The sequence below is a fragment of the Trichomycterus rosablanca genome, chromosome 23 (genome assembly GCF_030014385.1).
Source record: "Trichomycterus rosablanca isolate fTriRos1 chromosome 23, fTriRos1.hap1, whole genome shotgun sequence".
Classification (NCBI taxonomy): Eukaryota; Metazoa; Chordata; class Actinopteri; order Siluriformes; family Trichomycteridae; genus Trichomycterus; species Trichomycterus rosablanca.
Window position 1 is genome coordinate 721,340 of NC_086010.1, and position 14,398 is coordinate 735,737.

The following is a 14,398-nucleotide window of genomic DNA, read 5'->3' on the forward strand; positions in this document are numbered from 1 at the left end:
TGATAAAAACGGGGCTGCAAATGTGAACGAGCCTTTAAATTAAAGCTGGTAAATAAATGTGCATAAATCTACACATTTACACATAATATCGTCCTTTTTACCAAAAATATGTAAACACCCCTATAAGGATCGAGCTCATGTTCCTCAGCGCTGCCCAGGAGGTCCAGCTAGACATTGACAAAGTTGGTGTGAAGGAACTCCAAGGAACTTATTTCCAAAGGTGTTTAGTTAGTTTGAAGTCTGGACTCCAGTTGGAGTTCCACTAGAGTTCCACTAGAGTTCCACTCAGTTTCTCCTCATCAAACCCGTCAACCCGAGTCTGTATGGACGTCGAAGTCATTCTGGTACAGGACAGGGACTTTCCCATACTGTTGCCACAAAGTTCAGCAGTTAAAGCACTAGACTAAACAAGAAGGTTGCCAGTTCAAGCCCCACCATCGCCAAGCTGCCACTGTCGGGCCCCAGAGCAAGGCACTTAACCCTCAACTGCTCAAACTGAATCAAGTTGGCAGTTTTAGCCTAGTGGTTAAGGTACTGGATTAGTATGCAGAAGGTTGCTGGTTTAAACCCCACCACTGCCAGGTTGCCACTGTTGGACCCTTGAGCACGGCCCTTGACACTGAATTGCTCAGACTGTATACTGTACATCGCTTTGGATAAATGTGTCTGATAAATAACGTACAGCAATGTTAGCAACGTGCGTGGCTAAATGACTTGAACACAATAATTTAAGGGGCTGTCCACATACTTTCGGAAAAGTGTATAAGGAATCTGACCTATACAATTAGACCTATATTTTATTGGTGTATTAATGCTGTGTTCCCTTTTGCTCTGTCAGTTACCTGTACCCCATATCCCAAAAGGTACCTCCATAAAACCCCTGTGATCAGATGATGTTTGGGTGATGAACCATTTTAGTACTATGACACTAACATGGCAATGATAGGGTGTTTGTTGCTCTGGTATGACAGTAGCAGGTGCAGCAGTGTTGTTAGGATTTTTTATTAGGAACATGACGTGTTCATCCTCCTCCAGCTCTTCCTCTGGTCTTTAATCATTTATGGGATTTAGCAGAATTACAGTTGTGACCGAGTACAATTCGAGTAGTTGAGATTTAGGGACCTTGCTTAGAGGTCCAACAGTGGCCATACATACATATACATACATACATATAGAGTATTTTGTATTTTGGAGCACTGTTGGGTTCTTCACATCCTAATGGGTTTAGATTCTGCTGGACAGGAAAGAAGCTCAGAAATCAGAATCTTAAAGATCGACTTCAGTCACACAGAGGAAGTAAAAAAAAACTAAAGTCAGGGATTTTTAACACGACTGTTTATTTCTAACTCTTTTTGGCCAGTGAGCTCATTTCAAGGTCTTTAAGGTCTTTACGTGACCCCACCAAAACCCCACATCCTGCTCCATTAGCTTTTTATTGCAGTGCTAAGAGGGACGATGCTAATAACTACAAATCAGTGTCACTTATATATCTGGTTTAGAATTTGCAGATCAATATAATAATAATAATAATAATAATAATAATAATAATAATAATAATAATAATAATAATAATAATAATAACAATACTAATAATAATAATAATAATCAATATATGATTTAACATTAAATAAAACAGTGGAGTGTGTGTTATAGTGTGTTATGGTGTGTGTTATAGTGTTGGCGTGTGTGTAGTGTGTTGGAATGTGTGTGATGGAGTGTGTGTTCTAACGTTAGTAGTATAGATCACGTGACCCTCTGGTTTTGTGTTTGTCCTGTTTTAAACAAATTATTCTGATACCGATAATAATAAAATAATTTAGTAAAAAGAATAACAGCTATTGGGGTCTTTTTGGTTTTAAATATCAATAACTAGGATGAGTTTTTTTTTTAATTATTATTATTATTATTATTATTATATTAAATGCAGATTAACATCAATTTCATTAAAAAAAAATTAAGCTACAAATAAATACATACGCAAATTTGTAGCCGTAGACTAGTGGTTAGGTTACTGGACCAGTAATCAGAAGGTCGCTGGTTCAAGCCCCACCACTGCCGCAGGTTGCTGCTGTTGGGCTCCTGAGCAAGGCCCTAAGCCCTCAACTGCTCAGACTGTATACTGTAACTGTACTGTAAGTCATGTTGGATAAATGCTGTAAATGTAAATTTAACATCACTACTTTAGTTCCATATACGAGAGATTATAACAGATAAGCACTCTTATAAACTCTTATAACTCTTATAAACTCTGTTTTTGTTGAGCTGTTTTTAAACTATTGTTAAAATATTGTTAACTCAGAATCTGGTTCTGTTCCATGCATTAATTTTTTAGAAAGTAATTAAAGTAATTTGAAATGTTTTGTTTGTTTGTGTATCTGACAGAATTGACTCTTGTGTATAATTTTTCTGCAGTAAATGACAGGGTGTGATTTGGGGACCCCCCCCCCCCCCCGATTTGGGGACCCCCCCCCCCCCCCCCGGGGACCCCCCACCCCGTAACCCGAGCGTTAATGTGTCTTGTGGGTCTGAGACGCATCACGACTCCGTGTTCTCTCTCTTTTCCAGATGGACATGTGTTCGTGTTCGTGTTCGTGTTCGTGTTCGTGTTCGTGTTCGTGTTGGGTGTCGCGGCGCTGCTGGGGTTGTTGTTTTAAGGCCCCCGGGGTTCAGGCTTATCTGCTCCCAGCACTCACGCCGAGATTTGAGTTCCTTCAGCTCAACATTTACTGCTCATTGTTCTGCTGCGTGGAACCTGCTGATAACCTCACAGCTACAGACCCACGGACACGCGGACCCACAGCAGCACAGAGTTCTGATTAAAGCTTCTACAGTCCAGAACTTCTTAAAAACTCTGATTTTTATTTCCTTCTTCCTCCTGACATCTCACACATCAATACAGATCCACATTCATCATCCTGCCACTCAAACCTGCATCATTATTCATGTACTGATCAGAATAAACACAACAATAATATTATTATTATTATTCTCGTTATTTGCTCTTTTTAGAGTTCTGCTGATTTCAAAATCAATTCTGATTTCATTTTAGATCGTTAAATAGGAACCAATTATATAAAATATATTTAATTATATGCATATCTATCTTAGACAAAAGTTTGTGCACCCCTGACCACATTTCATGTTTATTTGCTAAATTTAACCAACTGACCAAAATAAAAAAAATACACAAAATGTTCCACACGCACCTAAACAGCACTTTTAATATTTTATGTGTATTTTTATAATGTTCATTCTGAGATTTCAGAATATTTTCCTGTGATGGATGGGTTCACTTACTTTCTTGTACTGCCGATATAGCGACTAAAATGTATTCATTAATTAATTCATGTATTTATATCATTATAAATAGATTATAAACATTTCATTTTATGACTGTTTTTATTACAGTTCAGTTTGTTCATCAAAATCACATTTTATCATTTATAAAGCAAACATGGAGCTTTATTAAGGTACAAACGATCATTTAAATACAAATTTATATCGTTCAGCAATATATTTAATATACATGATATGATTTTGCACGAAGTTTCTTTTTTAAATGATCATGTTCTTATTCTACTAATTAAACATATTAAGTTAATATATGTGAACAAAAAAGCGAAAAAGTATTTTAATGATCTAAATGACATGTATAAATCTGTATAAATCTGTAGAGATGTTGAATGTAAATTTACTGAACTATATAAAATTATATAAAATACTGTCACTCCTATATAACGTTGACATTTTATTAATAAATAAATCACAGTTCATTTAAAATGTGATAGATTTGCCAATATTGAATGAACAAGGGTTTAAAAGCACAAACTGATTTATTAGAATTTTAAAGCTTGTACATGTTCTTGTTATTAGTTTTGTATAATTTTAGTGAATGATTGTTGTAATTAAATAAAGTTTCTAAAGCTTTAAGATTTTTAGCCAAATATTTAAAAGTTAATAAAACATTTAAATATTAAGCTCTGATCTAATTAATAAAGCAGTAATTAATGACTTAATTTCTTTAATGTTTGGTTTTAAAGTTACAGTTACAGAGTTCAGCATCTGAATAACAGCATTAATCTACACAACTGGATTTTATTTTAGATTATAGTTTATATAATCGAGTGGAAAATACAGTCAGTTATCAGGCCTTATGCAGTTCTGTATATAATTCTCATACTGTGACGTCATACTTTTTATTTTTTGCAAAAAAAAAAATGACAGAAAGGTTTTTTTCTGCTTAGTTTTTGATTTATAAACTCTGAATCCTCACAGCGACCTGTTTCTGCTCTTTAATTACAAACTCTACAAAGTCCTGATCATTTGGAATAATTCTAACTTTCAGATGGAAATGATATAAAACACTTGTAGATCTGAGGGCAAACAGGACTGTGTTAAACCGTATTAAACCGATTATATATTATATATGAATAATCGATCTATACCGCGATATAAACGGTGCAGCAGAATCTCTACAGGACACAGTTCTGGTCAGATGTTGTATGATAACAAGATAATAAGTGACCACATCAAATCAGTTTGCATCATTTTTAAGAGCTCGTTTATAATTTTAATACAAGTTAGAAATTCTGAATATCTAAAAGCTCTGAGATGAGCCGAAAACTGAAGAGTTTTAGGTGAGTAAATTAAATAAAATATGAATTTATATCGTCGATATAAATCAGTGCTGGTTAATTCACTCACCGGTTCATTTCTCTCTCATTAATGAACCTGCTCGGTTTATCTATGAATGAATGAGTAACTAAATCAGGGCTCCTGACCCCCCGCGGCCCCCACCTGACGTCACGCAGCACGCAGTCACGAAGCCCCGGCCGGGTCACGCCCCCCCCTTCGGCACGGAGCCCCTTTATAACGGAGCGGCGCGAGACCGAGACCAACTCAAACCGAACCTGCAGCAGCGCGAGGACACGAGGAGACCCGGAACCGATCAGCAGAAGACCAAAGGTACCGCATCACAGGATCAATCACATCACAAACAATCAGATCATAATCAATCAGATCGATCAGTGATCGGGAATCATGCGCGGTGGTTTGGAATTTTAGGAATATTAATGTGTTTATAAACTATTTAGACTTAATCTGGATAACTAGATTGTCAGAATAATCTGATACACTATCAAGTTGAGATATTAAACACTTTATTTAATATCTTTTCCTGACGTGAACTGAATACATTAAACTGTCAAAGCAGATTATTATTTATTAAACCAAATTATTATTATTATTATTATTATTATTGGATGGTTCCCTTTTTATGTGATTAAACTTCAAATTCTGAGTGAACCATTAAAACACGTACATTAGGATTTTATTTACTTTTTATAAGGCTGGATAGCAAACAGATTAAATATTTAATTATTTGTTCCATTTAACAACTTTATTCATCCATACTGTAAATAACACCTTAGTGCTTATTAAAAGATAGACCATTAATAACAAACATTTCAAACTGGGCCGTTCTGGTCTAAATGGACTCATAACTAATTAAAAAATTCCTTATATTTACTGACATTTTATTTATATGTTTACATATTTATACTACACATCTGTTATTATTTAACACTACAACAGCTATATGTCACATATTAAATATCTCATCTAAAATATTTAATACTAGGATACTTCTTAAGTTTTTTATATGACATACTACATTTATTCTATTGATTCAATTACATAGTGTGTACAACATTTCTTGTGTACTTTAATAAATTTTTTTTAATGTACCTGGGGCTGCTGTAATAACTGACTTTCCTTATGGGATTAATAAAGTTATCTATCTATCTATGTCCAAACGTTTGCTGTAATGTATGTTCTGATGTGTTGAATCAGATGGAGATGTACCAGGCTGGTTATTACACTGAGGACTTCAGGACTCAGGAGGTTCCTGCCGGATTCGACTTCAGCTCATATGGTAAAAAATCAGACGTATTATTTCTTATAAGTTTTGTTTGATATCTCTACACTTCACTCACTGTGTAAAAGTAAAGAGATGGAAATCATTATTTTGGTGAGCTGGTTCTTGGTAAACTGAGTTTTAAAACAACAAAATTGACTAAATTCGGATGTTTAGCCTGTAGTGTGGAACTCCAAATATATATATATATATAGACCCTGCTATATATCTTCCTCCTCCTCTTCATCACTGATGTGAGTGCTGGTGATTGTGCTGCTCAGATTTTGTTGGGCTTCCTGAGTGCTCGTGCAAAACATTTCCTCTGTCCTTCAACTAAAAGCCCCAATCTCAGCAGCTCTGTCAAAAACACAAGAAAACACCCCAGACTGGGCCTTGACACCGCACTCATTCATGGCTGATCAGGAAAAAGGGGGCTTTTTAGGACACAGGGTGGAATGGGGTGCAAAAACAAGGGGCTGCAGTTTAAAGATACACCTGTTTTTTTTTTCCTTTCTCACAGCCCCCTCCCTGTTTTTCCTAATCCTTTCCTCCAGACTTCCTTCTCGAACAGATTTAGCGCCCCTCTCCTCCCCTTTTCATCGTCCCCGAGTTCCAACCTCGACCTGCTTCCTCCTTTAGACTAACCCTGCAGTACAGGGTGGGGTCGGTCCGCATGGAGGAATGAACTCGGCTTCATTCTGCTTCTGCTGATCAACCTGAAAGGACTTTAGGGCTTTTATAGGGGTTTCTGGAACCATGGGACTTTTATAGATCTCATCCTGAGCCTGATTGTTTTCAGTAAGCAGTCATGGCTCGGTTTATTCATTCTTATATTTCTAATAATGTACCCACAGATTACAATGGTGAAGACCTGTCCTTTCTGTTAGACAGCAAAGGAGCGACCCAAACGCAGTACCAGGATACGTACGGAGAGCCGGTGAAGGACCACATGAGCACAGCCAAAGGTAAGAACCAACCAGAGATCCTATTTATCCTAAATCATTACTCCAGCAGTTTATAATGAGATATTTATCCACTGTATCTGTAGTGCAGGTCTGATTATCATAGACAAAGATTTCAATCATTTTCCTCTATCAAGAACAAAACCTGTTAACTGTAACCTCACTTCTAATGGAAGTTCAAGTGGATATGTGGAATTCCATCAATAAATATTTAAAATGCACAATTTACACCTGTCTGACCAAAACTCTAAAGAGAAGAGACTTGAATTTAGCTCCATCTCCAAAAAATCCAAAATAGATTTTCATGGTAATAAAACATGTACTGCAGCAAAAGATCCAGCAGCCAGGAAATACCACAGACTAGCACTTGACAGATTAATAATGAAGAAACAGATCTTTAGATGTAAAGATTTGTCTTTACAACCAAAGATCAGAATTGTCCAGACTATAGCTCAGGCTTCTCTGAGGTTCTTTATGGACACAAATGTTGAACAATAGAAAAGCAGGACAGGAAGAAGATCTGTGCCTTTGAGCCTTTGAAGTTTGGTGCTGACGAAGACTCTTGAGAGACCTTGGACCGCAAACAAATGGATCATCAACCGAATCCAAACCTCTCACTTACAGCCAAGCTAAACAAAACTGAAGCTTTAAGAGAAGAACCAGTTCATTAGAAAAGACGACTATAACTATGCCTGGAAGGTAAAAGAGGAAGAGGACGACCGGCAATGAGGTGGATGGAAACACTTATAGGAATAATAAACAAGTCATTAAGAATCCTGAAAACTTAAAGAGTAAACAAGAGACAAGGAAGAAATACAGTAGAGAAATAAAACTGTCCTGCTTTAGTATGTTTATTTATTAAAATGTTTTGAAGAATTAAACTTCCAGTATAGATCTGACTCGAACAGACCAACTAACCCTGAATTAATGTCATTTAATTTCCTTTCATTCCAGTTCATTCTATGGATTCTGGATTATTTAATCTGGATACGTTCCCCGAGGTTAACAGTTGGACATCATACACTAGTGGTGAGTGTATTATTTTGCTTTATTCCTCATGTGTCACCTACAGATTTCATTATAAAATATGATCAATATTATTGACCAAGGCAGAAAGTTCTGTTTGGAAGGGAGCATAAACAACGTCCATAATTCTTGCTTTAGATTCATTTGATAACCTTTCAGTAGCAAAAAAGTATTTGTGTAAGAAAAAAGCTGAAGAAAATTGGACCAGTGATGTCATTGTGTCTGAATTGAGGACAAGTGCTTATGCTTCTTTCCAAAAGGCCGCCATGATAATGATGAATCTTTTCCTTCCAGTTCATGCTGCCACGTTGTTTGTTGGGAGTTGAGTGCTATACATGCATGATACAGACACAGTGATGTCACAGTTTTTGTGCTAATGTACATGTTTATGAACACTCTGCTTCCCGTTTCATTCTCAGTTCCTGATGGTATTCTGATGGACCGACAGCAGGGTGGATTTCAGGATTCTGCTTCTCAGACGTATCAGAGTCTGTTTCCTGCACCAGTCCAGAGCAGCTCATTCAGTCCTGCTGTAGATGCCAGTGGACTTTATCAACCCGCTAAAGAGCTGAATCACAGAGGAACGTCTGGGTTCGAGCACTCAGGTATGAAACTTTGGCCTCTTTTTTCTGGAACAGGTTGATTAAAGTGGGTTGAATGAAATGAATGAAAACATCGAGATTCACTAACTTGGTGAAGAACTTGGTTACTGATTGGAAGGTTGAGGGTTTAAACTGCCAAGCTGCCGCTGCTTGTATAGAATCCTGTCCTAATTAGACGTCACTTTGGATTAAAGTGTCTCTTTAAATCTTGATATTGTCAAAAGATGTTTGGGAATAAAGTAAAATTTAGCCAAAACTTGGACTGTTATTAGTTAAAAATAGTTAATTGACATTTTAATATTCAACATTTTGTGAATAGTCTCTCATTGCTCCCTAAATTTCCTTTAAGATCAATAATGTATCTATAATCTATCCATCTATCCATCCATTCATCCATCCATCCATCCACCAAACAATGGTTTCCACATTGTGATGTGTCTACTAGTAAAGATCTGATCAATATTCACATCACAGTAAGCTAAAATTGTTCTGCAAAACAAACGTCTCAGCACATCGTCCCAAAATCAGAGAGAAACTTCCAAATCCATCCACAATTCAACCACGTATGATGTCACAAAATGGGTTTAATTTCAGTTTTGAGTCAATAAATCAAGGATCAGATGCTGGGTAACAGTCACTGTAATAGCATGTCTGAGTACCAATTATTAAAACATCAACCCCAGTAGTTAAGAACTCTCTCGTCTCGTCCTCTGTGCTGCAGGTGATTCGGAGAGGACGTACGGTCTGTACGATACAGAAACACAGAGTAAACCTTTACCGTACTGGATGGATTACTCTTCGTCCACTTACTGCAGTCCACTGCTCGGCCATTCACCATCCTCCTCCTCATCAGCTCCTCGTACCTCAGAAACCTTCTCTCCTCGGGTGGTGAAAAGACGCCCGGCATCATCTCAGAGATCAGAGAGAGAGGGCGAGGTCTCGCCGGGGATGTCGGCCTATCCAGGTAAGATCCGTCACACCTAGTGTGGAAACAACATCATACCCTGTTATTACAGTACACACAATGTTTCCAATGTAATTATCCTAAACTCATCACGATATTCCACCAAACTAAAATATCACCACACCTCGCATAGTCTGAATCTGTATCAAGGGATTCTTTTTCATCTGTTTACAGGATCAGGGCCGATCCAGCTGTGGCAGTTTCTGCTGGAGCTTCTTTTGGACTCAGCGTGCCACACTTTCATCAGCTGGACTGGAGACGGCTGGGAATTCAAGATGTCTGACCCTGCAGAGGTAAGAAAGAAGGAAATAAGAACAATAATTCAGTCTATATTTAATATGATAAAAGAAACATACGTTAAAATGACTAATTAATATATACTAATATATATACACATACATGTAAATGTCCTAAAGCAATATGGCTGCATTGTATGTGAAAACAGAATACTGACCTAGCTCTAATGCTTTAATTTAATACAAATACAAAGTCCTGGAATTATAATAATTACAATAATTATGTGGGTGCTCAGGTGGTGTGGCTGTCTGTTTTACTCGTCCACCACCAATGAGATCCGGGTTACAACCTCAGTAGTGCTATTGGCCCACCGGGCATCTACACAGACATGATTGGCTATGTACGAAACCCATGGATGGATTGGTGCCCCGTCCAGAGTATTACTGCCTTGCATCCAGAGTTTACTGTTGTAACCGGACCTGCTGTGACACTGACTAGGAAAAAGTGGATAAGAAATAATATGACAAGCTAACATCCTAATTAGCACGATTAAACTAACCAGATTTGGATGTTGACCATCCGTAGTCCAACAAGGGTCATGAGAATTCTGCTGAATGGTGTCTGGCTGAAAATACGCTACTGTAGCTTAGCTTTTGTCCCCATGAGTAGCTAAACGAATAAATAGTAGCCCACACAAAGTGTACAATTAACTATACATTTGAAATCTCACTGTCTGGTTTGTCTGGTGCTCAGGTGGCTAAACGATGGGGTCAGTGCAAGAACAAACCCAAGATGAACTACGAGAAGCTGAGCCGAGGCCTGCGCTACTACTACCACAAGAACATCATCCACAAAACCGCCGGCAAGCGCTACGTCTACCGGTTCGTCTGTGATGTGCAGGGCATGCTGGGGAAGAGTGCACAAGAAGTCCTGGCCAGTATGAACATCTCACCTCTGAGCTCCACGTCGCCAAGATCAGCGAAGTCAGAGGACACGGCCGACATGTGGCAGCATTAACGACCCCCCAAAGAAAAGACTGTGAGAGGACACTGTGCTCCAGTCCTCTACTAACACCCCCATCGACCTCCCAATGCATCCCAGAATGACTGTGATGAACTGAACTGTGTTTCACAGGAGCACTTGCTACACGAGGAAGAGTTTAGTGTGAAGATCAGGAAGCAGATCTTTCAACTTAGACACACTTAAGATATAAAAATATCAGACATTTTCTAACACGTTTACTCTCTTACATCCAACTCTGTACATTCAGCTCGCTAGCTAGTTACAGTGCTGACTAGCCGTACTTCTGACTAGCTAGCATGCTAATTAGCCAAACACGGTCAATCCGAAGATATTACTTATCGTTAATATAAAGTCCTGTTCCAGTTTACTGTTCACATTTATTAATTAATACATTTTGTAAAAAATCTGCTGTCAGTGTTTATTAAAATTACGGGAAAAATACGCAATTTCTGTGTAAATAATGTAATTAAATTTTAGTCATTTTAAGAGTTCCTGCTATCAAGCCTATGATATGAACTTCATAAATATAATTTTTTATTCATATAAATTCGTTGCTTTACCACAAAGTTCGTTAGACTTGCAGGTCAGAGATTCTAGAACAGATTTAAAAGTTAATAATAAGATTATCGAGGCTTTATTTGAGGTATTTTTCTGTGGAATTGATCTGCTTTTACTCGGTGGTGGGGATTTGTGTTTGTTTGTAAGTAAATGATTGTTGAGGTACATTCTCCTGCTGTTATCTATCCGTCCACAAGATTTTGAATTTATTTCTCTGTAGTTGCAGAACTTTCACAACTGTAGGTGCAGAAATCCAAATAAATAGGGACAAGAGGATTCAGTACCTATTCAGTGAATTCTGCATCCTGAGAACCTCCTGAGTCTCTTCAGAACCTATAATGATGGATGGTGGATCATGTTGAGGATGTTCAGGATGTCTGTTTCACAACAAATTGTAGAAATGATCATTATGGACTTGATATTTGTTTTATCTACATGAGCTCTTTTTGTCCAGACACTGTGGGTCAATGATGTGTCCTAAATCCACCATTTCAACCTAATACATTTTACTACATTATTTACAGTGTCGTTAGCTACCTCGTTTTGAACACCAACATGACAGTTTTATGTTCAACTGCTTTGGTGTATTAGCATCAGATTGTAAATGTTTTGTAATTGTTATAAATTGTTTTATATTATTAAAGTCATTCATTACAAGACGTCGGAGTCTGCTCATTTAAAACTGTTTCTTTTATTTTACAGTGGTCGCCGCAACAACCTTTTTGGATTGTCAAGTATCATAAAATTTAGGTAGTAAAAAATCAACAGACAATAAAATTTATTTCTCAGTGTGGCTTTATGATGGCCTGTTAATCTTGATAAAATCAGCACCTAAAACTGGCCTTACTGGCTCTTACAACGTGGGTTTCCCAACGCCTGGACTGAACATAATCACCACTTATTATTAAAACAAGTTTCTGGGTGAAATTATATAGGAACATCACAAACTCACAGCTGCCCACAGCTGGACTGAAGTGGGTCAGTAGTAACAGCTAGAAGTTCTGTCTGTGTATACATTTCTACGATTCGAACAGAATTCTTCTCAATTTTAACAGAATTCCTCAAGAGTGACATTATATCACCTGCTAACTGAACTGAACCCTGTAGCCATGGTACACTCCTAAATGTATACAATGCTTTTATTTTTTAGGTCTTGTAAAGATAAGTCTTGAAGAACTGGCGACTGAGCCTATAATGTTTATTAAAAACTACACATACAGTCTCTTGATGCATGCTCAATAATCCAGGTACACAAGTCCACAAAGTTGAATCAGTTCATCTGGACACAAGTTTGTTGTAGAGAAACGTTTCCTCTCTCATTCAAGTGACTTCTAACATACAGTCATTTTTTAAAAATGCATCCTAAACAGATTACAGAAATGCAAACATCTACACAAGTGTAAATCGTTCCTGTAAATGAAGTGTAACACAATTTTACAACATTATCTGAAGTACTTTGAACATTGCTCGAAGCATTTTATGGAAGACCAATGATGTGCAGGAGGAAGCAGGAAGGGGCTTCACCTGAAGAAGCAGCCCGCTTATTTACTGTGGCTTCAGGACACAGAGCCACACCTGAAGAAAATATTGGTAAAGTTTTTCTTCAATTTTATTTTAGTTTAACCGATTACAGAAAAGAAACTGAGTTCCTTGTAAAAACTGAAATCCGTTTATATAAAACTGATGTGAAAGAGTTTCATATGAAATGTATCTGTGCTCCTCCATAGATTTCCGAACTTTAGGTTCTCCGGTGGGTTCTTCTCCAATCTAACTGCACATCAGCATAAAAACTGTAAGTATTTGAACAAGAGCATCGAGTCTGTTGTTTTTAAATGTTAGTATTTTACACAGACTGTTGTGATAGTTTTGTCTTTCATTTTCACTTTGAGTAAAACTCACAGCAGTGGTTCTTCTACACTCAGTGAAAGGGGCTTCAAATGAAAAGAACCATTAAAGTTCTAGATGCATCTTTGTTCCCAGAGTAAATTGGATAAAACATTTACTTTGAATTGTGCAGTCTTACATAAACAGTTCCAGTGAACCATTTACAGTCTGGTATTTTTACCCGGTGCTACACCGCGGTAACAGGTTACTAACATTTAACATTCATAAGAGTAAACACACTCCAATCCAACTTCAGTTTTATAATAAAATCGAAGATGTAATGTATTTATTTGGAGGAAAAAAACATTAAAATGTAAATGTATTTGAAGAGAAAAAAGAAAAAAGGCAGAACCTAAAGCAGAAGGTCCCGCCAGTATTAGGGAAGGTCGTAAAACTACTTCACCAATCCTTCAGAGGATGAACAAACAAATCCATGAACGTCTTTTAGCAAATTTATAATTTATAGATGAATCCTTCCTTTGTAAAACAAAACTTATTTTTTTGAGTATTTGAAATGATACATATTGTAAAATCTAGGTTTTGTAGTGTGTGAGGAACATTTATTTGTGTGTTTATCAGTCGGTTTGACATTGACGTAAAATGAAATAGTAAAAAACTTGGATGTTTTACGACGCTCCCTAAAGCTGAAGCAGCGGTCGGAGCTTTTACATCCTGGTCGCTTCGCTTTGTTTAGTTTTTCCTCAAATAAACTCATTTAAACCTGTTTATTATATACAAAACTGGATTGGAGCGCGTTTACTTGTTTTCATCCATCTGCACAAGTTTAAACTGAGTGAGTATTTTGAGTATTTTGAGTATTTTGAGTATTTTTGCGTGAGATGAATCGGGATGAGTCCAGCAAACTATTAGATGGGTGGTTTTTTATTCAAACTCATTATTATGTAAGTTAAGTAAATCGGTTATGAACATGATAATAAATGTAAACCTACCACTGATTTTTCACTAGATGTCAGTGAGCAGTAAAAAACGTCTAAGATGTTTAGAAGTCTGTAAAGGCTCACTGTTTATCCCATTCATTCTTAGACAAAGTTTAATAAACATCCAAAAAGAAGAAATGTATCTCAAATAAACTCTAATGTTTTAATAGTTTTACTAGTACAGCAATATTCTCTGATTTTGTGATTGAGGTGGGACAGGAATAACATTCTGTAAGGCCCAGGTCACTAACATGTGTTAATCAATAAAACAATAAATATATAAAATCTCA

At 37.0% G+C, this 14,398-nt stretch overlaps 1 protein-coding gene and 1 long non-coding RNA gene across 2 annotated transcripts; one reads left to right on the forward strand and one right to left on the reverse strand.

Moving 5' to 3' along the window:
• Positions 1-4,917: 4,917 nt before the first annotated feature.
• etsrp (ETS1-related protein) lies at positions 4,918-11,155 on the forward strand. The gene is made up of 8 exons (XM_062986100.1): positions 4,918-4,965; positions 5,851-5,932; positions 6,769-6,879; positions 7,831-7,905; positions 8,322-8,507; positions 9,226-9,468; positions 9,643-9,761; positions 10,459-11,155. The coding sequence occupies exons 2-8, from the start codon at positions 5,851-5,853 to the stop codon at positions 10,720-10,722; spliced, it is 1,080 nt and encodes a 359-aa protein (XP_062842170.1). The 5' UTR covers positions 4,918-4,965; the 3' UTR covers positions 10,723-11,155.
• On the reverse strand, positions 9,396-10,627 carry LOC134301405 (uncharacterized). The gene is made up of 3 exons (XR_010007447.1): positions 10,265-10,627; positions 9,593-9,753; positions 9,396-9,484 (listed from the first exon to the last, which is right to left on the reverse strand). It is a non-coding gene; the product is annotated as an uncharacterized LOC134301405 (long non-coding RNA).
• Positions 11,156-14,398: the final 3,243 nt, after the last annotated feature.